At 49.9% G+C, this 25,336-nt stretch overlaps 1 protein-coding gene across 1 annotated transcript in view; it reads right to left on the bottom strand.

The window, feature by feature from the left end:
* Positions 1 to 3,451: 3,451 nt before the first annotated feature.
* The window catches only part of LOC138812152 (1-phosphatidylinositol 4,5-bisphosphate phosphodiesterase eta-1-like), a 115,510-nt gene continuing 93,625 nt past the window's right edge, over positions 3,452 to 25,336 (bottom strand). Inside the window, exons 12-23 of the mRNA XM_070000080.1 lie at positions 22,166 to 22,327; positions 21,044 to 21,115; positions 20,107 to 20,198; positions 17,405 to 17,502; positions 15,469 to 15,648; positions 15,232 to 15,339; positions 14,123 to 14,247; positions 13,954 to 14,038; positions 12,013 to 12,159; positions 11,382 to 11,461; positions 9,298 to 9,658; positions 3,452 to 6,532 (exon numbers count right to left, since the gene is read on the bottom strand). Coding sequence (XP_069856181.1) covers positions 4,671 to 6,532; positions 9,298 to 9,658; positions 11,382 to 11,461; positions 12,013 to 12,159; positions 13,954 to 14,038; positions 14,123 to 14,247; positions 15,232 to 15,339; positions 15,469 to 15,648; positions 17,405 to 17,502; positions 20,107 to 20,198; positions 21,044 to 21,115; positions 22,166 to 22,327 — 3,372 coding nt within the window. The 3' untranslated portion in view covers positions 3,452 to 4,670. The remainder of the gene's footprint in view (positions 6,533 to 9,297; positions 9,659 to 11,381; positions 11,462 to 12,012; positions 12,160 to 13,953; positions 14,039 to 14,122; positions 14,248 to 15,231; positions 15,340 to 15,468; positions 15,649 to 17,404; positions 17,503 to 20,106; positions 20,199 to 21,043; positions 21,116 to 22,165; positions 22,328 to 25,336) is intronic.

The raw sequence follows: 25,336 nt of genomic DNA, 5'->3' as shown, positions 1-25,336 counted from the left end.
AAAACCACAAGAAGCACAAGTTACACCATAAAATCACTACCTCCTCAACACAGAAATATTAAAAGGACCCAAATAAGGGACTGATTGAAAAAGAAGTTAGCAATTTTAAGACAAATGGGAATGGGAAGAAGTGAAGGATTTCCACAAATGAGTGATTTCTTTCCCTCATCAACTTCTGATCAAAACCGTTGAATGTGCGTTTCTCTTATAGACAGATGGGGACACTCTGTTTCTTCTAATAACCATGCATCTGCCTGTAAAGCATAAATATGAATTTCTGTCTCCACGGGAAGAAAAGCTGCACACAGGGAATTGTGCAGAAGGCACAAAAGCAAGTAGAAAAAAAATTGAAATTATATTCCAAAGGGAAGGAAGTAGGCACACCCACATGTAGCCTCAGGCATAGGAGGAGAGGGGGAGACTGGAGACACCCCTGAGAGGCCAGGAGTTCAGGGCAGGAGAGGAAGACTCTGTCTTGTGTGTATATAGCAGTCCAGCCTAGTATCCAAATGGAGAGGAGACGTCATCTCGAGCCAAACAGTGCAAAGCCACAGCAGTGTGAGCCGGGACCAGCTTGTCCGTCCCCATGAACCCGTGCCATCCCCAACGGCCTCCCTTTTGCAGGAGATGGGAATGTGCAGCAGGCAGCATGGGGGACTGGTGTGTGGAGAAGAGCAGACTCCAGACATGGGGCCCAGGCACTGTCACCAGGCCTGTCCCCCGGGGCCCGGGGCCCGGGCACTGTCACTGGACCTGTTCCCTACTGACCCCTGCCCAGCAGGCCACGGCTCCTGGAGATACAGGAAGGGATGTCTATCACAGACTCAGCCTGTCCCTGGCACACAATTGTTTTTATGAACCAGCACCTGTTGCCAATGAGCAGTGGGGAGAGGCTCAGTGGAGGACGAGGGGCGAGAAAGGTTCTCACTGCATAAATTCTGTGCTCAGCCAGTGTGGTGGCCGGCACTCAGGACCCGCTCAGGTTGATTACACAGGAAAAGGAGCAAGAAGTGTTGGTTCTGAAAGCCAGTTTTGCAAATTACTTTAGCTAAGGGTTTATTAGAACATCTACAGACACCAGACAGGTAATGAACCAGAGGAGGGCCAAGAACGTTGGGGCATGTCTGTAATCCCAGCAGTGTGGAGGCCCAAACCAGGAGATCCCGCATGTGAGGCCAGCCGGGGCCACAGGGCAGGCGCGCCACGTGAGGTGTGTGTGGCCGCTGAGGCCCACCCACTTTGTTGGTAATCAGTGAAGGGTGGGGGTCCCACAGTCCCCTCAAAGGCACCCCATATGACCTGACAGGCTCCGCCTCCTGGACATTCTTACCACCTCCTAAAGGTATCCAAGCCTTCAACACACAGGGAACATTCTAGAGCCAAAGCACAGCAAGGTGTGCACCTACTGGAGACAGGAGACCGTGTCAAGCACGCTGCAGCTGCTGCAGCGTGGGCAATGCTAAGGGCAACGGAGCTGGGCAGTGCTGAGAACAGGAAGCAGAGGAGAGGGTACAGGAAGGGGCAGGGACAAGGTAGAGTCCCCAGGACATTTCTTGTGAGCTGCTCCTCCAAAGTCCCACCACCTTTTTGTCACCAACACCCCCCAATCATGCCCCCATATTATTAATCCACCACATGATCAATCCATTGATTAGGGCACAGTCCTCGCCTTGCACTCTGTCCGGGGAGACGCCCCCAGAGGGCTGCACTGAGCTCCTTGGGGTGTCTCAGCCCAAACAAGTGGACTGTGGCATCTTTGCACTACCCCAGGCTTCTGTCCACTGCCTCTCCCTCAACACCCCGCCTCAGAGAGGAGTCCGCAGAGGAAACCGAGGCTCCTCAGATCCGCAGACACCAGCAGCTCCAGGAAGTGTAGCTCTCAACAAGAAATCTCCTTATCAGAAAGCTGGTTCAGAGGTCCCCCACCTACCCACCCATGGTGCAAATCCCTGTGGTGGGAATCTCCCCCTATAAATCTACCCCCCTTCCTGTGGTGTGAATCCCTTTGTGGTGCAAATCCCCCCTGTGGTGTGAATTCCATGGGTTCAGGCAGCCTCCCATCCATCCTCTGAACAAACCAAAGAAATCCCACGGGGTCTGAGCTGAGCATCAAGCATTTTTATTACGATTTAAGTTTCTATATTAAATTTGAAGCTTGGATATTAAAATGGAGTCTTTATTGCCTCCTCCTGCTTATTAGGAAATCCCGAATGATCGTCGTGAAATTGCTTTCCTCCACCATGCGTGGGGGGGCAGGGGGAACAGGTGTGTGTGGACACTAGGGCAGTAGTTCCATCATCAGCCTCGGCCATCGACGGCCGGGCTGCACGGCTTTTACCACCAGGACACTCTTCTTTTTCTTCCCTCTTGCTTTTTTGAAAACAGAGATTCCATCTGGTCACAAAAAATAGCTAACGGCTACTCATTGTCTTTACATTATGTAGATCCTGCCCAACACAAGGGTACTGGGCCTTGGTTAGTTTTTAAAGTAGCCTTGTCCTGAACACTAGCGGTGTAAAGCCCAAGAAGGCAAAGGTCACTAAGGGCAGAGACCAGTCCCTGTGTCCATGATTGAGACATTCCTGCCCCTCCCAGCCTTTAAGGGCCCGTGCACAAAGACCATTCCTACTCGGGGATCCTGGGAAGCAGTGACAATCTACCACCACCACCACCACCACCACCTACTGCCCATCACAAAGTTCATTGCCACAGCCCACACAACAATCAGGCCCATTACCAATTATTTTGATGGATGATTGATTGATCAATGGACTGATTTGCACAGTAGGGACACAGTCCAGGATGTTGAGCTTGCTAAGCAAGCCATGCCCTCAGCCACTTTGTTTTTGTTTTTGTATTTTGTTTGTTGAGATGGGGTCTTGTGAACCTTGCCCAGGCTAGCTTCAAACGTGACAGTCTCTCAAGGAGCTGGTTACAGGCAGGCATGCTTCACCCTGTCTGATGGGCAAATGTTTTTTTTTTTTTTTAATCTTGTATTATCAATACCAAATGGAAAGAAACTCATTCCATGGGATGTTTTTGTTCATTTGCTTTGTTTTCAACACAGAGTTTCATTAGGTCACCCAAACTGGCCTCAACTCAAGATCCGTCCTGACTCAGCTAACCAAGCACTGGGATTATAGGTGTGTGCCACTGTGGCTGGCTTCCACATGCCGTCTTCTCAAGTTACCTTCCCAACATACCATTAAGACATAATGGAAACACTCAGACATGCCTGAAACTACCCTCTGTAGAGGACATTTCCCATTCTTCTTAGGAAATGGATAATATATTCAATCCCTCCAACTACTATCACCACACAAACTGCAATCATTTAAAAACCAGACGTTCAATCTTTACCTGATTTATGTAACTGCCGGCGCCCCCCCTCCCCCGCCGTACATCATCTTTATAATGACAATGAAAGAAACAGTCACCAAGTGTCCAAAAATCTGCTTTAATTCTATTTCTGTGAATTCCAGGAAGAACATCATTACATTTACTGTTACAAAAAGCAAGCGGGACATCTGAACATGCGATTGAAAAGTGGATTCACAGCAAGACAGATGTATGTTGGTACCAAAATATAGTTCCCTGCCTGAAAGGGGGAGCTTTCTTCTCATTAGCCACTCAGCTCTGATTGTGAGAAAATATTTCTCCCCCCCTTTGGGAGAAGTTAATGACTTGTGGTGCTATACTGTCTATTCTGATAGCAGTCTGTTACACTGAAAATCTTCCTTTGAACTCTGTAAGTTATCATCAGAAAATTAATAAGTATGACAGCAAATAGCCTGGTAACTCAGCCCTTGTTACATACAAAGCAATTAGCAAAAATATGTAACAAAATCCATGTAAAACAATCAGTTTGCCCTTAAATAGAGAAGATCGTCTTCTTCCTCACAGCCCATTCTGGGTGGAGCAGGGGAAATCTTTAGGTAGAGTTACTTTTTCAAATATCTTTTAACTGAATTACAAAAATGCACCTAGGCCGGGCACCAGTGGCTCACACCTGTAATCCTAGCTACTCAGGAGGCTGAGATCTGAGGATCATGGTGTGAAGCCGGCCCGAGCAGGGAATTCTTGAGACTTTTATCCCTAATTACACACACACACACACACACACACACACACACACACACACACACACACACACACACACACACACACACACACACACACACACACACACACACACACACACACACACACACACACACCCCTCTGCATCTGGGTTTCTCAATTTAGAAGGAAAAACTGACCACAGCTTCAAATGAAGGATTTGTCCTGTAGTCCTTCATGAAGTCGCTTGATGGACTCAACATTTATGGAAGAAATGATGCTACCTGTGACTGGGATGTGAGGGCAGGGGACAGACACTGACGCCTGTAGCCAGGCGGCCGGGCAGTTTCACACCCAGGGCATGCATTTAATCCAGGTCACACAGCACCTCAGGCGGAGAGGTTGGGGGTACAGAGGCAGTGTCACAAATCCACACATGGGGGACACGGGAGGTCAAAGGGAGAGTGACACCCCAGCTTTAAAATCACATTTGCTAAGCATTTCAAAGCCTGGCTCCTCTTTGTGGACAAAAACGAAACAAAAAAAAAACAAAAACAGGACATTCTACACAGGACCTTGTAAACATCGCTGAAGTGTCCACTTCATACGCATCACAGCCTCAGAAGAAAATAAATCTCTGGTTTCTCGTCCAGGCCTGGCTCAGTCTGCAGAACTGGGCCGTCTGAACGGCACTGGTCGGCACAGCGGCCGCGCAGCACCGCGCAGGCCCCCTCGGGGATGCCCCGGCCCTCCAGGGCACCCTCCTTTGAGGGCCTCAGGTACCCTGCGATGTAGGAGCCGGTGGAGTGGCGGTTCACAGCCAGCCCGGGCGCCGGCGGCCTCTTCCTGAGAACCACGCCACCCCCCGGGCCAGCGTCACCCACCTTCGGCCTGCTGGCTTCCTGCTTCTCCCTGGCACGGCTGGCGATGTTCCGAACTCGGCTCTGACTCCTGGAGGACAGCTTCCGCACCAGCGCCTGCGGCAGCTGGCCGGCCTCCTGCCTGGAGTCCCGCACCTGACAGCCGTCCTCCTGCTCTAAGTTCACCAGCTGCCGCAGCTGCTGGGTCAGGGCGTCCAGAGGCCCCAGGCCGGACGTCCTTGAGGCCGCCCCCAGCCTGCCCGCCCCGCCCGTGGGCACGAAGCTGCGGCTGATGCACTGGTACTTGCTCTCGAAGTTGCAGGCGATGTCCTCCGAGGTTAAGTCCCCCAGGCTTTTGGATTTGCAGGGACTGGACAGGGCAGCAGGTGGCCTTGGGGCTGGCCCGGGGGCCTGCGCACCCTGGACAGCGGCCTGCTGGGGCTCGCTGGCCTGGCGCCTTCCTCTCTGTGAGGCCGGGACGTGGTGCTCAGCACCAGCGCCCTGGGAGGCCGGGTGCGGAGGCCTCTCACCACTGGGGAGAATTTCCCAGTGGTGAGACCGGAGCATTTCCGCACAACAGCCATTCCCCCAGTCTCTCGGGCAGGGTTCCAGCACATTCTGGCCGTATTCCAGCTTGACTGGACAGGCGAGTGGAGTGGCAGCCAAGCCTCCTTCGTGGCAGGTGGTCAGAGACAGATCTCCTGACGCGCCGTCCATTTCCACCAGGCTGCTCTCTCCAGAATCCACGCAGCGCACGGGGCCCGCCATGATGTCATAGCTCAGGGTCAGGTCGGTGGATGGGGCAGAGCTGCTGCCACTTAGCAGCTCCCAGTGCTTCCCACGGATGGGAGTTTGGGGGAACCCACCACGAGGAGCATCAGGGGACCCCCGTAGGCTTGTAGCACAAGGGGCCTCTGCGGGCATGGATTTGGAGTGGGGAGGGCGGGTGGTCCCAGTGGGGGTGGCGAAGCTCTCAGGATTGAGGAGTGGGCTGAGCTCCAGGGACGACAGGAAGGACGGGACAGCCTCGTCCCCAGAGCCTCCACGCTGGGAGGCCGGGGGAGGATAGCCAGCCTGGACGTGAGGCTCCTCAAAGCGTGCGATCAGTGCCGAGATGGAGCTGCCTGGCTCCGTGTCGCCCGTGAAGGTGGCGTTGTCCAGGAGGAGGGAGACGTCTGCGTCCTGCAGGATGGCCGTGGAGTGCAGGTCGGGCGTGGCGGAGCAGAGCGCGGACATGTCTGACAGAGACAAGGATGCTCGCGCCCCAGCCCGGCCGCCCCACAGGCCGCCTGGGGAGAGGGTGCTGTGCCCACCCTCCGCTTTCCCCCCTTCTTTGGCTTGCTTGTCTCGCAGGTTTTGTGTTGGGTAAGAGCGGGGGAGGAGGGTGGACTGGAGCCCCAGAGACCAGCTGGGGCCCGGGCCCTCCTGGCCGTTGTCGCTGGTGGCTTGTGGCTGGGTGGGGACCATGGTGGAGAGGACATGGGTGGCCCCCGGGCTGGCATCTTTATGGAGGAGGGCAGAAGAGGAGGGTGAGGACAGCTCTTGGTTGAAATCTGGAAAAGGTGGGCCTTTTCTACTGGCCTGTCCTGTTCTTCTGCCATCTTTGCCTTCTGCTGAATGAAACAAACAACACTTTAGGAGTGGCATATCACCTTACCTGCAAACACTCACGTTTGTCTTGAGACGGACAAATGGAGAATGTGAAGCTGTTACACCGTGCAGAAGAGAATTATGGGTCGCACAGGTTTGCAAAGAAGAGTGCATGTGTGATGAGTAAATAGTACAGTATGTTTATGGGGACGTCACCGGAGCTCCCTGTGAATGGCATTACATCGGCTAAGGATGTAATTAATATTCATTGTCCAAAAGAAAATGCCAATGAGTCACCATAGTTTCACAGTGAGGATTACCTGCGGTGGCGTCCTATTCAGATTTGTACTACACAGAAGCGTGGTAATAAAAAAACAGAACAAGACAGCTCTGTTAAACACAGCATTGCACTTCCTGGAAGCAAGAGACTGTAAGCTTTACAGTTAGACATCTATTAGCAAAAAGAAAAATCGCAAATGATACCACTTAAAAAGACATTTTGGCAAGAGATTAAATTTAACCAACTAAAACAACTAGAGGGTGAATCACAAAATCAGTATCTACTGACTTAAAGATGTAAAGAATTGGCTACCGATTTTAAGACCATGCTACTAATAATGTGTTTAATGCTGTTTTTGTTTTTAGTAAACAAGTTCTATATTGAATTGCCCCCCAGAATTGGAAGTATGACGTCAGACCAGTAAGGAAAAGTATAAAGACACACAACTTCCAGTAACTCAGGTTCATGGCTGACTGACATGTACTAACATAACATTAAATGTTCAATTATTCTTGAATTATTCTTGATAATTCGTTGAATTATCTTCTAATGTTTTCGGAGTCATATAAGAAAAAGATTTGTCTCACTAAGCATTTAACTGAGAAAAAAAAATCCTGCATAATAATTTTTAAAGCTTAAGAGCAAAACATAAAGTGAGAAAAAAATCCTGCATAGTAATTTTTAAAGCTTAAGAGCAAAACATAAAGAAAAAAACAATTCAATATCCTTTATGTCACCAACCAGAGATAGTCACTTTGACAGAAGTATGGAATAAAGTTTAGAATTTTATGTTCTACTTTTTCTCCGTATGTCTTCTCAACACGAAGTATTGCGTGATTGTGAATTGTTCCATACTTGCCCAAAGTAACTCATCTTTGGGGTGGGGAGGGCACTGTTCTTGAGCTTCTTTTGCACAAGACTAGTGTTCTACCACTAAGGCCACAGGTCTACTTCCTGCTTTTCAGTGGTTAATTGCAGGTAAGAATCTCATGGACTTTCCTGCCTGGGCTGGCTTCAAATCGCAATCCTCAGATCTCAGCCTCTTGAGTAGCTAGGTGATTACTGGCACCTGGCTAACAGGTAAACACAGCTGATAGATTCACAGAACTGTTTTCAGAGGTAAGAATAATGAAAACAGGTCTTTGAGATGGCTTTCTAATTCATCCTAACGGCATTAACCTCATCTTAGCTGCATCATTAACAGGGTTAATTATCATCAATTTTTATAAAACATAGCTTTATCTTCCAAATTATGGGGTTATAAAGTAAACTTTGAAGTATATTTCCTGTCTTCTATGATAGTGTGGTTAGTGAAATTTCAGACTTTTAAACTCCCCTTTCTCCTTTACCCAGCTAGGAATTGCTGTTTCTACTCGGACCATCTTAACAAAGATCGGAATGGCTTTTGTAGGAAACTAGATTTTAGAAATGAGATTGATGCATAGAGAATGATTTTGATAAGGGGATTGCCTACCACATTCAACTTCTCTGACATAATTCAGACTCAGTTAAAACATATTTGTTCCAGAGAGGTGATATGGGCAGAATTTCGGAACTTAAAAAGACTACGACAGAATTGGGGGGGGGGGTCGTAGATAAAAGTTGAGAGCTCTGTTTCCTTGCAAAATGGTGGTTCCTCTTTGTTCCTATTTAGGCATTCCTGATAAGAGTCAGCAAGGCACTGAGGTGAAGGAAGTGTGAGCAGTACCTGACTGCCATGCTTGGGGCCTCGGACCAGGCAGGAGCCACAGACCAGGGGGCCCAGGTCACAGGAAGACATGGTATCGGCCATGTGTCAAGGAAGCAGAGAGTTTACAAGTGACAGTTTGCTCTCCACATTTGGTTTTCTATCCCCATGGAAATGTGTGGAGAAAAGTGTCTGAATACTCAGCCTCAGAAAAGTCAGCACGTTTGATTCAATCGCAGAAAGCCAGTTAGAAAACTAGCATGTCTACTCCTACTTGGCAATTTTCTCCCCTCTCCATGCAGCCTGGCGACAGGCACACACCAGGGTGTTGCCCCATGCTCTCTGACCTCACCCCCAATATCAGACAGAAAGACTCTGTGTCTGAAGCAAGTAGCTCCGTTTGCACTCTCCCCTCTGAAGTCTGAAATCATCTTGGGCAAGCAGGTAGTATTGAAGCTGCTCCTTTGCCAGGAGCCAGAGGTTCATACCTGTCATCCTCGCTACCTAGGAGGCTGAGATCTGAGGATCACAGTTTGAAGCCAGCCAGGGCAGAAAAGTCCATGGAACTCTTATCTCCAATAAACTACTCAGAGAAAGCCAGAAGTGGTGCTGTGGCTCAAGTGGTAGAGTGCTAGCCTTGAGCAAAAGAAGCTCGGGGACAGCGCCCAGGCTTTGAGTTCAAGCCCCAGGAAAGACAATAAATAAATAAATAAATAATAAATAATAAATAATAAATAATAAACAGCTCCTTCTGTTTCCAGTATCTTTTACCATCCTCCACAGGGGATGAAGGCAGCTTCGTGAAACCTCATGCCTCTTACCCGGAGAGCTCTCCTTTGCCCCTGTGGCAGTAGGGGCCGCGGACATGGGGAGTGGGAGCTCCAAGGCCCCCAGGAGACCCCGGTCCACAGGCATGGAGACTGGGCGCGCTTGCAGACTCCGAGTGGTTCTTCGCAGGACTCCGTCCTGATCCCTTGTGGCTTCAGACACGGAATCCTTGATCTCTACCATTTCTTGGAAGCCCATTTTACTCTTTTTCCTGCCTTTGGCTGGGGCGCTGGCTGTCCGGCGCAGAATTCTGTCTCCGATGGATCGTTTCCGAACGTAGTGGGAACTGTTTTCTGAAGCACCGGGCCTGGGGCTCTTGGTGAACAACCCCTTCAGGCCTTGGAGCTGCCTGTTCTGAAGACACAAAAGGACCAACAACCGTTGACACCATGCGGTCCCAGCCCCCATGTGATGACAGCTGCACGGGACACGAGTGCACAATGAGAGCACGCAGCCATCCAGGGGCAGCGAGACCCGGAGGAGGCCGCGCTCCGTATCTCTGCACAGCAGCATGCACCTCTTAGCGTCGACCTTCCATGTTCAGGACCAGCCTTTCCCCACGGCCCCTCCCCACAGACAAGGCGTGGGAATGGGAGATGGGCTGTCACAAACATCAGCGCCCCTGAAGCCACAGATGTGTTTGGAGCAGATGAGCGAGCATGCCGCCATGAACACCGACAATGACCAGGCCACAAGAACAGAGCGCTGCGCCAGGCAGCTACCTTTGAAGCCCCTAGGAAGTGCAAGATGGTGTAACTGGGGTTGAGGATTAATGGGCTCCACTGCAGAGGAGAGAAGAGGACACAGGGCCATTTGTACCCATTGGACAAGGGAGGGGAGAGGACACACAGAAAACAATGCCTGCCCTGCGTTGGCCTGCCCTCCAGTTCCAAACCCACCCAGCGTCCACTCAGCACTGGGCCATGGGCACCGACCCAGCACACCGTGAGGACACAGGTGACTGAAGGATGGACGTCTACTTACACACACAAGCCCCACAAGACACTTCCTCTATCGCATTTCCAAGTATTTCTAGAATTCTAGAAATAAATTTTCAAATGTATTTTTTTCCCTCTGGCATGATGAGTGCAAGGAATAGTGCAGATTCAACTTGGGATTCCTAGGATCACTTTTAAGTCTCTCTAGGTGTGACTCATTAGGCCAGTAGAAAGATCCAACAGGCAGCAGACACAAAAACCTGGGATTAAACATAGAAAGCCATGGGAAAGAAGCAAAGATCCTTAATTCCCTTCATCTGAAATGCAGGAACAGAGACCCCCAACTCAACCTCTGGTGGCTGCCGTCACAACAACATTAGTATTGGCCAACTCGTTTGGGCGTTTACTACACAGCAGGCAACATTTGGAGACAAACTTGTGTACTTATCTATGAGGTGGTTCTGTTTTTACCTCACATCAAGGGGCAGGGATCCAGGATGGCTCTGGACGCCAGGAGGGAGCCCTGGACAGTCCTGCCCCAGCCCGACCTGCACCATCCATTCTGAAATGTGCAACCAGACCAAGCCCTGATCACTCAGAGCAGGAGAACTGTCTGCAGGCATATCGACCTCCATCAGACCAACAGTGAAGGGAGCCCTGTGATCCCTCCCTCTCCTCTACTCTTCTCCTCCCCCCCACCTCTCTCTCAAGTCCTGTGGGTGGTTTTAAATCCATTCACAATCCACAGGTGACGTGGTGAACAGCATCTGAACTGGCTTGTATAAAGCTTTGGGGCAGGTAAAACTCCAGCCTGCATTTCCCACAGCAAAGAAGTGAGTCCTTTTCAGGACTGCAGTAAAACTCAGTGTCTAACCCCATCGATTAACATGGTTATGTCCTATCAGTGTTTTCCTGGGAGGCCAATCATCTTCTGGTTCTCTTAAGGCCAGAGAGGACCCTTGGGTAAGGTAAGGGAGGAGAGGATTCTGCTGAGTGGAGCCCTGGCCGCCAGGCCGCTGACACATTGCCATTAAACACCAGTTTGCTAAACTTCACGTTTCTCTGCTGTCACCAGTCAGCAGTGACGTGGGCCAGGGCTGTGCTGGGCCATGTGGACTTCCACCCTCTGTCCTTCTCACCTTCCCGTAGATGTCGTTGATTGTGATGTGGACAAAAATGGAGGCTTCTGTGAGTCCTTCCAGGTAGACATGCCGGTAGCCTGGGAAGCAAAGATGGCGTTGGAACCTGCTCTGGTGTGGCCTTGCTGGGGACAGACGGTGGGGCGTGTGACTGGACCTTGGCTTTCCTGTTCTCTGAGCACACCACCACCACGTAGATCATGCTGTATGTAACTGTGCAGCACACAGGACACACATAGATCTTACAAAGGTAGAGGAACAGCCAGCCACGGTAAGGCCCTGGGTTCAGTCCCCAGCTCCATGTAAAACCAGAACAAAAGAGCGGCCATGCACAGGGGTCAGTTCACACATGCCAGTTCACACCTGCCAGCTCATACCGTCAGCTCGTACCCACCAGCTCACACCCGTCAGCTCTCCCCATCAGTTCTCACCCGCCAGTTCACACCTGCCAACTCACACCCACCAGCTCACACCTGTCAGCTCTCACCAGCCAGTTCACACTCGCCATGTCACACCCATCAGCTCTCACCCTCCAGCTCTCACCCACCAGTTCACACCTGTCAGCTCACACCCACCAGTTCATACCCTCCAGCTTTCACACACCAGCTCACACCCACCAGCTCTCGCCTACCGGGCACTAAGCTGGTGAAGGTCACGGTCCTCTGCCCCACAAAGTCTCGTCCTATCGGGTCGTGATCCCACACGAGGAACCGCACCAGGGCGATTTCTGGCATGTGGACGGTAAATGTCAGTGTTTCTTCCCACACAGGGTTAAATCCTTAGAGAAACAGGAAAGGGAAAATCATACCAATGACGTCCGGGTGCAAAGAGGACACGGAAAGCTGCAGTGGTGGGCACTGAGCTCTCAGAGATGACCCAGCTACTCAGACGCCATCCTGAGAACACACCTCAGGGCTCACCCCACTGCTGGAAAACGGGGTGAGGGGTTTCTGTAGATGGTCATTAGCGGTGGACGGTCTGTTCCGGCAGGAGGATGCACCTCGGCCGTCAGAATGTGTCAGTAAGTCTACAGCAATGATGTAAGAAGAGTTCAGCAGCCCCGAGGTCAGTTCTCACCAGTGCAAAAGAAATGGAGTAGAACAACCCAGAGGGCTGCCTCCAAGACTGGCTTCCCACCTGCCGAAGATGCTGCGTCTACAGTAATTACCAACCATCTGCCAAGGTGCTGTGCGGGACTAGGAAGGCTGTACATTTACCATCTCTTAATTCTTACAGTAAGCAGGAGGTGGAGGCAGAGGGTTGGAGGTTCCAGACCAGCCTGGACAGAGTGTGTGACGCTCTCTGAAGAACAAGCTACAAGGAGTGGGAGTGGTCCCATGGTAGAGAACCACCCTGACAAACCCAAGGCCCTGAGCTCAGTCCTCAGTGAGAAAGAAAAATAAGCAGTGTTGGGTTTTTTTTTGTCTAATTAAGAAAAAAATACCTATTGCTGACTTTCAAAAATATATAACCTTAACCATGCCCACAAATCGAGCTACTCAGGAGGCTGAGATCTGAGGATTGCAGTTTAAAGCCAGCCTAGGCAAAAAAAAAAGTCTGAAACTCTAATTTCCAATTAACTACCAAAAGCTGGAAGTGGAGCTGTAGCTCAAGTGGTAAAACACCAGGTAGAACACCTGAGATCAAGTCCTAAGCCTTACAGAAAAAGAAAAAAAATACATGTGTTTTTAAAACCTTCATTGTTTATTATTTTTTGTTTTGTTCCAGTATAAGAAATATTGAAGAAGCAAACCTGCTAGAGTATGCTGTGCTTATCTTTAGTTTGACATGCTCAAAAATTAAAAAAAAAAAAAAAATAGCCGGGCGCCAGTGACTCACATGCCTGTTACCCTAGCTATTCAGGAGGCTGAGATCTGAGGATCATGGTTCAAAGCCAATCTGGGCAGGAAAGTCTGTGACACTCTTATCTCCAATAAACCACCAAAAGAGCCAGAGTGACACTGTGGCTCAAGCGGTAGAGTGCCTGCCTTGAGCTGAACAGCTGAGGGACAGCACCCAAGCCCAGAGTTCAAGCTCCACGACCAACCAAAAGAAAAAAAAGTTTAAAAGAGAATGAGATGTGAACCAGACATGTGGCTTCTCTTGGAGAGCTTTGGGAGATGTACGTCCTAAGAACATGATAAAAAAATATTCCAGGGTGTTTCCCAAGTGAGTGTTATAGCCCAGATCTTGAAAATACAGTTCACACTTCCCATTGTGGAGAATCGGCCATCTTGAGGAAGAACTGCTGACTGGTGACAGCAAATTCCAGCATCCGTCCCAGAGCTCAGGCTCAGAGGCTGAAAAACCTTCACCAAGGCTGAGCCCACCATGCTGGACACTAGGACACTGCTCATCTCAACAGATGTGATTTCCTTCCTCAGGCCTCCCTCAGAGTCTCCTTCTGGCTCTTCCTTGCCAAGCCAGTGCTTGAGCACCGAGCATGAGCACTGAGTATACCCACCAAGCACGAGCAGTGAACATTGTCTCACCATTGTCGAGCACCACGCATGAGCACCAAGCACAAACACCAAGCACAAGCACCAAGCGCAAACACAGAGCATCATCTTACCATTGTCATCCACCACTCGTGTTTGGTCTTTACAGCAGTCTACTGGCAATCCAATGATCTCTACTTCCACAAAAGGATCGATGATCTACAGAAATAAAGAGGAGGAGGTTTGGGACACTCATCTCACCCTGGTCCCTGAACATGGAGTCCGGAGGATTGGGGTACTCACCTCGCCCCGGTCCCCGAACATGGAGTCTGGAGGTTTGGGAAGCTGCTGTCCACTGATAACTTTCAGGATGAGCTGCTTTTTAGGGTTGGCCGGAAGTGGATCACCAGAAAAAGGGTTGAAAGTACCTAGGCCAAGACAGCAGAGATTGGTGGAACACACACATCCATTGTACATGCAGACACTGTACACACACACTACACACAAAGTGCACAAACTTCAAGCAACACAAGAAACAACCATTACACCCTCTGCCGATGAATTTCCCACACGGCCTCTGTGGACCCTGCGCCTCCCCTAAGAAAATGTGGTGTGCATCCAAAGTGGAATAGTATTTATCCACGAAAAATATTAAATTGTGGTGTTTGGAGCATCATGGATTTATTTTTATTTATTTATTTTTTGGGTTTGGTTGTGGGGCCTGAACTCTGGGCCTAGGCACCGTCCCTCAGCTCTTCAGCTCAAGGCTAGCGCTCTACCACTTGAGCCACAGCGCCACTTCCGGCTTTTTCCTTTTTGCTTATGTGGTGCTGAGGAATCGAACCCAGGGCCTCAGGCATGCAAGGCAAGCGCTCTACCACTGAGTCACCCTCCCAGCCCGAGCACCATGGATTTAAAAGGAGGATTTTCCAGGAAGTGGGATAATTCTGGCACACATAACAAAAAACCCAAATGCTACATATTCTCAGTCATACAGATCATGGACTAATGGAATAATGGTTCTCAGAACCTGTAGATGGAGACAGGATGTCAGAGTGCTAGTACCTGGCACATGGGTTCTAGAGTGTAGTTGAAATAGTTTTTCTTTGTGGCAATACTGGGGCGTCACCTCTGGACCCCGCATGTGCGAGGCGGGCGTTCTCCCTTGGACCACACCTCCAACCCCGAAGGACTAACTTCCGGTGCCACAACCACGGCGGACAATGAGTACGTGGACATTCCAATGTGGCCCATGGAAACCACTTGGAATTTTTCTATCACCTGAGGTGGCAGCACCCCTCTGACCCTGGTCAGGATCACACACGGTGCATGGGCTAGTGTCCCGCCCCATGGCAGTTACCGCCGTGTCCCTGGGCCTCTGGGTGCCAGGAGTGAGCCCGAAGGCTGCCCACCTTTGCACATTTGCTGAGGCTTCAGCACATAGCCACAGTTGCCGTTGGCTTTGAACTTGGCGCGGTTGAGCTGCATCATTCGCCCTTCGGACTGGTAGTTCAGGGCCACTGTGGCGAGGAGTGGGAGAGAGTTGGGCAGGGTGGGGGGGAGAGGCCGGAGGACCGGGCGGAGCCCCTCCCTCCACACCCACAGGCTGGCAGCCCTCCCCCTCCCCCGCCACACCCCACCCCACCCACCAAGCTGGCAGCCCGTGTTCCAGTAGGGCAGGGGGTTGAAGTTGCTGGAGTCGATGCGGTAGGCCGAGGGGTAAACCCTAGTCAGCTGCTTCTGGTTGTAGACCATGAACTGCTCTGGCTTCTGCTGGACGACCTGGTGTGCCCTGGTTTCGCTGAAGGATAGCACGTTGCCCGTGGTGCCTGGCAGGTATGACGGGGCGGGGGGGGGGGGATGAGGGGGAGGGCAGAGGGGGCTGAGAACCACAGCCCGGAGTGGACGGGGAAACAGGCTGCCACAAGCGGAACGCACAGATCCTCCCAAACCCACCGCCCTCACACCTACCAAACTCTCCGGAGCACCCCCAGAATCGGGTGACTCCACCCCACACACAGGTTACATTCACAGCATCCAGGGACAGAGGGAAGGTAAAAGGAGGCAGCATCATGGTCCCAGGGATAGAGCACAAGTCTGCACTGTCTGTGCATGTCTGGGACGGGCTGAGACAGACCCAGCGCCTTGTGCAGACAGACGGTAGGTTGACTCAGTTTACCCACACTTCATGCTATGCAGAGAAGCCTTTAGCCCAAAAGTAACATGTACAAAAGCAGCTGCGAAAAAAATCTAAATTCAATGCAGCCAACTGCCACGGAGGCCTTTCCTGACAGAACCAGTGCCACAAATTCCAATTTTAGGACTTCCCTTGTTTTTATTTTTGTTATTGGCCATCTGTTGCCCAGGCAGAAGCGTGCATCTGCTAATGTGCCTGTGCATTCCGGATGTCCTATGCTCTACCCAGAATACACCCACACCACGAATTCTAGTAATCTGCTCAGCATGAGGAGAGAAAACTATGATCTATGCCATGACTCAAGCAGAATATCTTTCCCAATGAAGAAGGAATCAACAGGAAGGAGGGGGAGAAGAGGAGGAGGGGAGGAATGAGGGGAAGGAGGGGAGGAAAAGGAGGGGAAGGAGGAGGAAGGAGGGGAAGTAGGAGGAAGGAGGGGGAGGAGGAAGAAGGAGGGGAAGGAGAAGGGGAAAGAGGGGAGAGAGGAGGGGAAGGAGAGGAAGGAGAGGAGGAGGGGGGAGGGAGGAAGAGGAGAGGGAGGAGGGGAAGGAGGAGTAAGAGGAGAATGAGGACGAGGAGGAGGGGGAGAGAGTAGGGGAAGGAGGACAGAGGGCAGGAAATCTGCAGAAGAGGCAGATAGCGAGTGAGGCAGGATGAAGGCCCCAGGAAAGCAGCCTAGATTTCACAGGAACAGAAGCCCTCACAAAGCCATCTCCGTGCCCCCATGATATGTGCTGAGAAAACCAGAGGTCCTGATTTTTGTGTCACTTGAATTAAAATTAAATGAGACTGAAGCTGCTGCATGTGACAGTGGTTATTTCAAAGCATCCAGGAGCTAGATGAAAGGGAGGACAATCAAAAAGAGCCCAGCTGGTGGGGGGGGGCGGGGGGTCTGGCTCGCTAGAACTTATCAGCACAGTGTGGCAGCTCGCTGCTGGTCAGCACCGTCAGACACTGAAACACCCGTTCTTTCCGTGAGAGTTCCAATCTACCGTCTCAAATACTTTCACCAAAGCCATAGCCTGAAAGTACGGAGCCCTGCAGGGCCTTGCGTTCGCAACATACTCATTTCCCTCTGGCCTGTCACTCTTGGAATGGCAATGGGAGACTCAGCCATGGAGCCAGGCTTCCTGCGTGCCCAGTGCTGCCTAAGGTGTTGATTAGCCCAGTCCTCAGCCCTGCGGGAAACAACTGCCCTCGAGCAACCAGGTGAGCACCACAGTGCCTTCACAGAGTGCAGAATCCTATCCGCATCCATTCCCCTCACTCTCCAATGGGATCCTACACAGCCCCAGAAACAACCTGATGAGCCAGACATTGGAGGTGGGGGGGGGGGCAGAGGTGAGGGAAGGAGGTGGGAAAGGGAGAGGAGAGAGCCCAGGCCTTACCATCATCCACGATGTCCTGGGCGGCCACGGAATTCGTGTAGATGACCAGGTCAGACAGCTCTCGACACAGCTTCATGGTCTTCCTCCGGCGGCCCAGCCTGCGAAGTACACCCCAAGAGTCATGCTGTTAGCCTGGGGGGTACCTGGGGCTCCGGGCTCCTCACCTTCCACCTCAGAGGGAATGACAGATGAACGCACAGCCAGCGCCAGGCCTCGGTGGAGCCAGGCCAGGACCCCGAGCTCAGTGCGCCCTCCTCCACCCTCCCTTCACCCATGACGGCTGATGCAGCCTCGGCTCTGCTGGGTCCACAGCCTCCTCTCCATGAGGAGGAGGGTTTTCTTCCCACTGAAACCCTGTCAGGGGGAGCAGCGGAGAACTGGACTGAAGGATGGGTGGCCAGAGCACATCCCTTCCAAGAAATGGAGTTTCCACCACGATTTCTTTTAGAGATACAATTGCAAGTCAGGTTTTATACTAACACTCCCCCCCCACACACACACGTATTCTTCACCTTGCTCAATTAGTGCTGCTTCTCCTGAGGTGTTTTCCTATCCTTGCTCTCCCACAGAACATTCTAGATCTGCCCTGCATAGCCAACAAATTCCACAGGACCTTCTGCCCCAGGGAAGCCCACTCAATGTCTGTGGAAAGTCCTACCCCTGACCGAGAGCCCCGTCATGACAGCCAATAAGCACGTAAGCAGATGTTGGATACTGTCAGTCACTGGGAAAGTACAAATCAGATCCATGTCATGCCTACAAAGGGCAGCCAGACCAGGAGGCAGATACCACAAGGTTTCAGAGAAAGGAAGCGCACCTTACTGCGGGATAGAAGTGATAGCAACATTTGAAAAATGGCTTGGCAGTCCCTTGGGAAAATGGAGTTACTCTGTTACCCAGAACTTTGCTTCCAGTTATACACCCAAGAGAAATAAAAGCCTGCATGCACATTTTAAAAAATGCTTAGACCTGAATGCGCACGGCAGTGTTCCTAACAGCCAAGCAGCAGAAAACAGCAAGGTGCCTTTCAAGTAATGGACTAGTACAAAATGCTGGAGATCGGCACAAGAGAGTAGGCTGAGAAATAAGTGTGGGTGGAGGAATGGAGCCTGCTACAATGTGGATGAGTGCTGAAGACGCAAACTAAACACACAGAAGCCAGTCCTCAAAGCCCACATCTTAGCAAACCAATGGAGACAAAGGACTTAATGACTGCTCATCAGCACCTGAGGAACAGGTGAATGGCGGGAGGCTGGTTAGGGCTACAGGTCTTTCCGAGGAAAATATTCTGGAATTGGATAGTGGTGAAATAGATTTATTCACCCAATAAACATTTGAATACTCTTTGGAGAGAAAACAGTGAACTTACGGCAACAAAAACTCCCACCTTAAGGGGATGCGGAGAAAGAGGAACCCTATTACACTACTGGTGGGAATGTACACTTATACAACCACTTTGGAAAGCAGTCTGGAGGGTCCTCAAAAAGCTAAAGATTGACCTCCCTTATGACCCAGTCATACCACTTCTAGGCATCTACCCTGAACAACAGGAACCAGTATACGAGGACACATGCACCTCCATGTTTTTTGCAGCACTGTTCACAATAGCTAGGATATGGAAACAACCCAGATGCCCCACCACAGATGAATGGATCCAAAAATTGTGGTATCTATACACAATGGAATATTATGCAGCCATTAGAAATGACAAAATAATGGCATTTGCAGGGAAATGGATGGAACTAGAAGAAATCATGTTGAGTGAGATAAGCCAAGTTCAGAGACAAATGGCACATGGTCTCCCTGATAAGTGGATGTTAAATCCAAAATGTTAGGTGATTTGACAAAATTAACAGGACTTAAGAAACAAAGTACTTCACTTATCTGGTCGAATCACTACTAAATAACCCCATGCAGCTGATCACGTGTATGGTATATATGTGCACACCGGAGGGAAACCAGGAGGATGACACAGAACTAGAGGGAATCAGGGAAAAGCATATAACAGCGGGACCCATCAGCTGCACTAGACATTGATCAAAATGAACTAAGCAACACAATGGCAGCGATGGGAGGGAGGGAACAAGTGGGAAAGAGGGAACAGCTGATGCTATGCAAAACAAAAGAAATATACATACCACCCAATGTGGAAGAAATAACTATCGCAAAGCTCACAGAACTCATAAATGTTATAGACCATGATAGACAATTTGCCCCATGAAAGTTAGAATGTGTTTGTGACTTTAGCTAAGCTTCACTATCCCATAATACTGTGAAATTTGGGAAATTATGTAACCACTTAATCACAATAAAAAAATTTGAAAAAAAAATTCCCACCTTAATAGTGCTGGAATACATTCAATGAAAGAGCACAGGACAAAAAGTTCCAATAGTTCACTTCGCCAAGAAAGTCAGAATGGAACACACACATGTATAAAAATCAGTGTACACCACTGCCACAGTCAGTGTGACTCCACACACAACACTCTTACTGGTGTGTGTACACATGTGTATGTGTCCATAGCTGTCCATCAGTCTGTCCATCTATCTGTCATGGAATACACCTTCCTTTGGGAGACTAAGTCTGTTGAGTGCCTGGTGGTGTGCTGACTCTCCCCCACCACTGTTGTGATCTCAGGGCAAGTCCATCTTTCAGAGCCAGAGTCCCTGCACCCTGGGCCAGAAGCACACAGCTCACTCACCTGCATATCTGGCCGCCCTCCCTGCCCGGGTTCTGCTGCAAGTCCTCCTCCTCCTCCGTACTGTATGACTTTGACCGAGACTTTGTGGCTTTCTGCAGCAAAAATCATAGTAAATGTAACATGGGGGAAATCCTACATCCCATGGAGAATGGACTGGGTTTAAACACAACATGTACACAGACAGACAGACTGGCTTGGCGAAACAGACACAGACAAAGACAGAGACACAGAGACAGAGGGGAGACAGAGACACAAAGACAGAGAGCTACGCAGAGAAACAGACACAGAGAGACAGGAGACAAATAGTAACTGAGAGAGAAAAAAGACCAAATATAGCCTCTAATTTCAGCATTAAACAACAAATGTGTTGTTTACTTATATTAAAATATTAATTGGGATCTTTATATTAAAACATTAATCAGCATCCTTATACTAAAATATTTATGCAAAATCTAGACTTTTGTGCTCAGAGACTGATTTCTAAGGCACATAAAACTCATCTCTTAGAAAAACTTCTCCTCACACACTGTGGTTGGGGCATGTCAAGGGTGGGAATATTTAAAATATTCTCTCTCGGTGTGCATTGTGCTTTCTGATACATTCCTGGGGTCCTGATTAAGAAATCTTCATCCATGTGTATATGTGCAAATGGAACCAGGAAATCCAAGGGGATGGGTGGATTGGGAGATGGGGGGAACAAGGGATGGGGTGATGTTGACAAAGAAGCATTGTACTTAGAAACTGACTTGTCCAAATGAAATCTCTCTATATAGCCACTTAAAGATAATTCTTTTTAAAAATTAAAATAAAGAAACCTCTAATCATTCTACGTTCATAACTGAAATTCTTCTCTCCTTTCAGAATCTTTCCATTAAATGAAACAGGTATACACATTTCTTTATTTTTATACCACATGCTCACAAGTTTGAATTCATACCTTGTGCTTTCCAAAGTTGGTCATGAGGGTCCGTGCCTGTGATTTCTTCCCACTTTCCTTCCCATCGGGGTTCTGAGTAGATAAAGGTATACAGAAGTATTTTTCTTCTTCTGTTTTTTGGGGGCTCAGGTAGATCAGAAGATCAAGACCCTCTCTCCCATTAGTCCCCTCTGTCTGTTCCCTTCTGCTCAGCCTCCACCTCTGCCTGCTGGGTGTGGGTCTGCCCAGCACCGAGACAATGCCCACTGCCTCCAGCCGGACAGAAGTGCCCAGCTCCACTGCCCTCACTGCCTGTCCCTCAGGCTATGTAAAATGTGTCCTGAATGAGGACAAATTACTTTCAATTAAGAAGAGATTTAATTTTAGACAATGACCAGACTTAGTCAATAGCCTGTGGAATAAAGAAAACAATCACATGCAGCAGTGCTACTTACAAATGAGATCCAGGGATATCTATGAAGTAGTGTGTATGTGTGTGCTTGTTTAAGTGAGCCACAGCAACACCTGTCTGTGCTTTGAATGATGTCCTTGGTAAGGAGGACTGTAAGGGGCATGGTGACCTCTAAGGTGTCCCCAGCGGAGCCCTGCTCCATGCCCTGCTCTGTGTCTTGAGTGGATGCTCTTTGATAGCCTGCAGTGGGCTGAGACACTAGTGTGCAGGCCCTGTAGTGTGGGCGGCGTACCTGCCTCAGGTGAGTGTGCAGGCCCTGGTGTGTGGAGAGTATACCTGCCTCAGGTAAGCGTGCAGAACTTCATATGTGGATGGTGTACCTGCCTCAGGTGAGCATGCAGGCCCTTGTGTGTGGACAGCATACCTGCCTCAGGTGAGCGTGCAGGCCCTGGTGTGTGGACAGCGTATCTGCCTCAGGTGAGCGTGCAGGCCCTGGTGTGTGGAGAGTATACCTGCCTCAGGTGAACTGCAGGCTCTCGTGTGTGGACAGCATATCTGCCTCAGGTGAGTGTGCAGGCCCTGGTGTGTGAACAGCATATCTGCCTCAGGTGAGTGTGCAGGCCCTGGTGTGTGGATGGCGTACCTGTCTCAGGGGAGCGTGCAGGCCCTGGTGTGTGGATGGCATACCTGTCTCAGATGAGTGTGCAGGCCCTGGTGTGTGGACAGCGTACCTGTCTCAGGTGAGCATGCAGGCCCTCGTGTGTGGCCTTCAGCAGCGCCCTCACTGTGAAGCTGTCAGGGTCTTCTTTGTCTCGGATCTGGGACTCCTTTAACAGGGACTCCAGTTTTTTCCTTATGAAAGACTCTACTTGATGTTCAGTGGTCCCATTATTCTGTGAAGATGAAGCAGTGCTCAGGATTCCCTTAAGAGACAGAAGCAAGGGGCAAGCATTTCTTGCTGCACTCTCTGACCAAGTCAACAGTGATAGTAGGTCCTCTTCCATTTGGGGCTTGCCAGGTCCTCAGCATGTATCTTGAGGCCCAGCTGCCAGACCTGAGACCATCCTGCCCTTCACAAAGAGAGGAGAACTCTCCCCAGGGCCCCTGCCAGTTTCTCCAGGATCCATAGCATTCCTGCTCTCTGCCCAGACCTACACCCATCTGCATATGCGCTGTTTCCAGTGACCAGCTGCACATGCAGAGTACCCCCCACCTCTAGACCCGACAGGACCCAGATGCTCCCTGGGAAACAGACAGGTGCCATTTCTCCCTCTCCCATGGTGGAGGTGGCCTTGTCAGCCTCTGCTGGCAATAAACTCTTCTCCTGTCTGTGACTGTCCTTGTGGGATGGGTGCTATCACATGCCTGTGTGACATCCACCCTCCATTCCTGGAGAAGCTGACATCCTCAGGGTGCCATCTCAGTTCTGTTCACCAGCAAACCCTACAACCATCACTGGCATCAAGAGCTCACTCTGCCAGCCACTCTCCATGTAATTGTATTCAGCCCTGCACTCAACCTGCATCAGCTCCAGTCTTACTGTTTTCTGCTCCCATGTCTGATGCTTATAGAAATCAAGTTATTCAAGCTTCACAGGGTTAGTAAGTAACTCCTAAACTCAGGACTGTACCATTGCACCGCTTCCTGTTTTCAATGATGGTGAGGATCAGGAAGGTTCTGGAGACGATGTTTTCTGAGCCTACTTAGTTCAATCTGAGTAAAAACATTGTATTTCAAAATTGCTTCTCTCACAGAAGGGTAAAGCAGGTGATAAAAGTGTTTGGGGCTAAAGACTGCTCTGAGACAAGATTTCCTTCCATCCTGCCCCACTGTGTAACATGGGGGACACAATTCTGACTTCTCTAATCTGACACTATGATTATTTTAAGATCACAATTAATGGCAACTGCGTTTTTCTAAATGTTTTTCATTTGTCCATAACAAAGCAGGCTGGCAAGATTTATATCTTGGTTATAATTTTCTTTTTTTTTGGGGGGGGGAGGGTCCGGTCGTGGGGCCTGAACTCTGGGCCTGGGCGCTGTCCCTCAGCTCTTCAGCTCAAGGCTAGCACCCTACCACTTGAGCCACAGTGCCACTTCCAGCTTTTTTTCTTTTTGCTTATGTGGTGCTGAGGAATCGAACTCAGGGCCTCTGGCATGCAAGGCAAGCGCTCTACCACTGAGCCACCTTCCCAGCCCCTTGGTTATAATTTTCTAACTCCTCAGTTTCTTTGGAAAACCATCTTCTCTTTCTGCCACATAGTTTTATAAATTTCAGACCAGCTATCTGACAGTAACCAACCTCTATGCGGTGATTTGCAAATGCTGATGGGAGTGTACTTGCTCACATGACAGGACTCTCCAAGTTTTACAAACATAAGCCCATTTACACCTGGACTGTGTATGCACAGAAAACAGGCATACTGCTCTGCTGACCATAGAAAAACTGCACACAAGCTTCCTTCTTCATGTACAAATTTCAGAGGCAAAGTGCTTCAAACAGCAGCAAATCCGCTGAGCTCCCATGAAATAAACTACAGTCAAACCAACAAGCTTAAGAGCACTACAGATTTATTCCACTAGTTGTCTGTCCTTTCTCTTTCCCTCTTTCCTTCCCTCTCTCCCTTCCCTTTCCCTAACTTCCTCCTCTTTCTCTCTTTCCTTCTTTCCTTTCCTTTTTTCCTTTCTTTCCCTTCCTTCCTTCCTTCTTTCCTTCCTTCCTTCTTTCCTTCCTTCCTTCCTCTCTTCCTTTCTTCCTCCCTCCCTCCCTCCCCCCTCCCTCTACCTTTCCATCCACACAGTCCAGGTTGCTCAGGACTCCCAGGCTAGCCTGGGCCTCCAGCTCAATCCCTCCCCACTCCTTACTGTTCTTGTTGTATATGTGTTTGCTAGTTCTGGTACTTTATAATTACATCAAAGTGAGCTGTAGGACTAGTCCAAACTGCCTCAAGCTGTCTGAATAAAGCATCTTTGTTTGTTCTTCTGCAAATACAACTAATTGCCACCTATAGTTAGTTTTAAGATAAGAAACAGTAAGTCAGCAGAAGAAACAAGCAAGGTCTGGGGCTAAGGAGCTGGGGCAGCTGGGCCCGGGCAGGTAGGGAGTCCACGCCAGGCAGGCCAGAGCCCTCGCAGGCCTGTGGCACCAGCTTCCAGCCACAGGTCCCCCAGAGCAGGAGCTTCAACAATGTGTTGTTTTCCTGGACTACTGCTCCTGGGAGTTCAGTTTTATCTCTGCGCTTCTCAACTAGATTTCTTCGCCCGTCAGATTTCTCTGTTTGATTTATTCAGATACAGGACATAACCACACGTGGCCAAGGCTTCCCTGTATCTGTGGGGTGAGACGATCATGAGACTGAGGAGCCTGAGGCCTGGGTGACTCCATCTTGAGCTAGGGATCATCTTCTGAGGTAGGAGTTATGCAGCTGACCAGGAGCCCAACCTGGGAATGAACAGAAGAAGCAATTCCCGGCCGACTAGGAACATAAACAATCCTTGGGAAAACCGCAGGCAGGTGCTGGAGGCCATGGTGACCCAGCAGTCAGACCACAGAAGGTGTTTGTTTGAGAAAGGAACCCTGCAGTTCAGCTATAGAATTCAGCGCCTATCTCCTTGAGACTCCCCTGTGGTGCAAGCCAACCAGTTTAAAGTATGTCAGACCTCTGATCTAACCAACAACCTGTTTCTGGGCCTTTCCTGCTTTGTAGTGCGCCAATCATACTATAGAATTGTTTTATGATTTTCCCGCGATATGTAGTCATTTGTTACAAGATGCTATGATGTATGCAAAGTCCCTGCCTTCCCTAAAAAGTATATAAAAAGTGCTATAACCCTGGGCTCGGGGCCTCTCGGTGTCACCAGTTACCTGGTATGGGGAGGACCAAGCTCGAGCTTGCAATAAAG

This window comes from Dipodomys merriami, unplaced genomic scaffold, assembly GCF_024711535.1.
Source record: "Dipodomys merriami isolate MVZ:Mamm:240054 unplaced genomic scaffold, mDipMer1.0.p SCAF_56, whole genome shotgun sequence".
Lineage (NCBI taxonomy): Eukaryota > Metazoa > Chordata > Mammalia > Rodentia > Heteromyidae > Dipodomys > Dipodomys merriami.
This window is presented reverse-complemented; position numbering and strand designations above follow the sequence as displayed.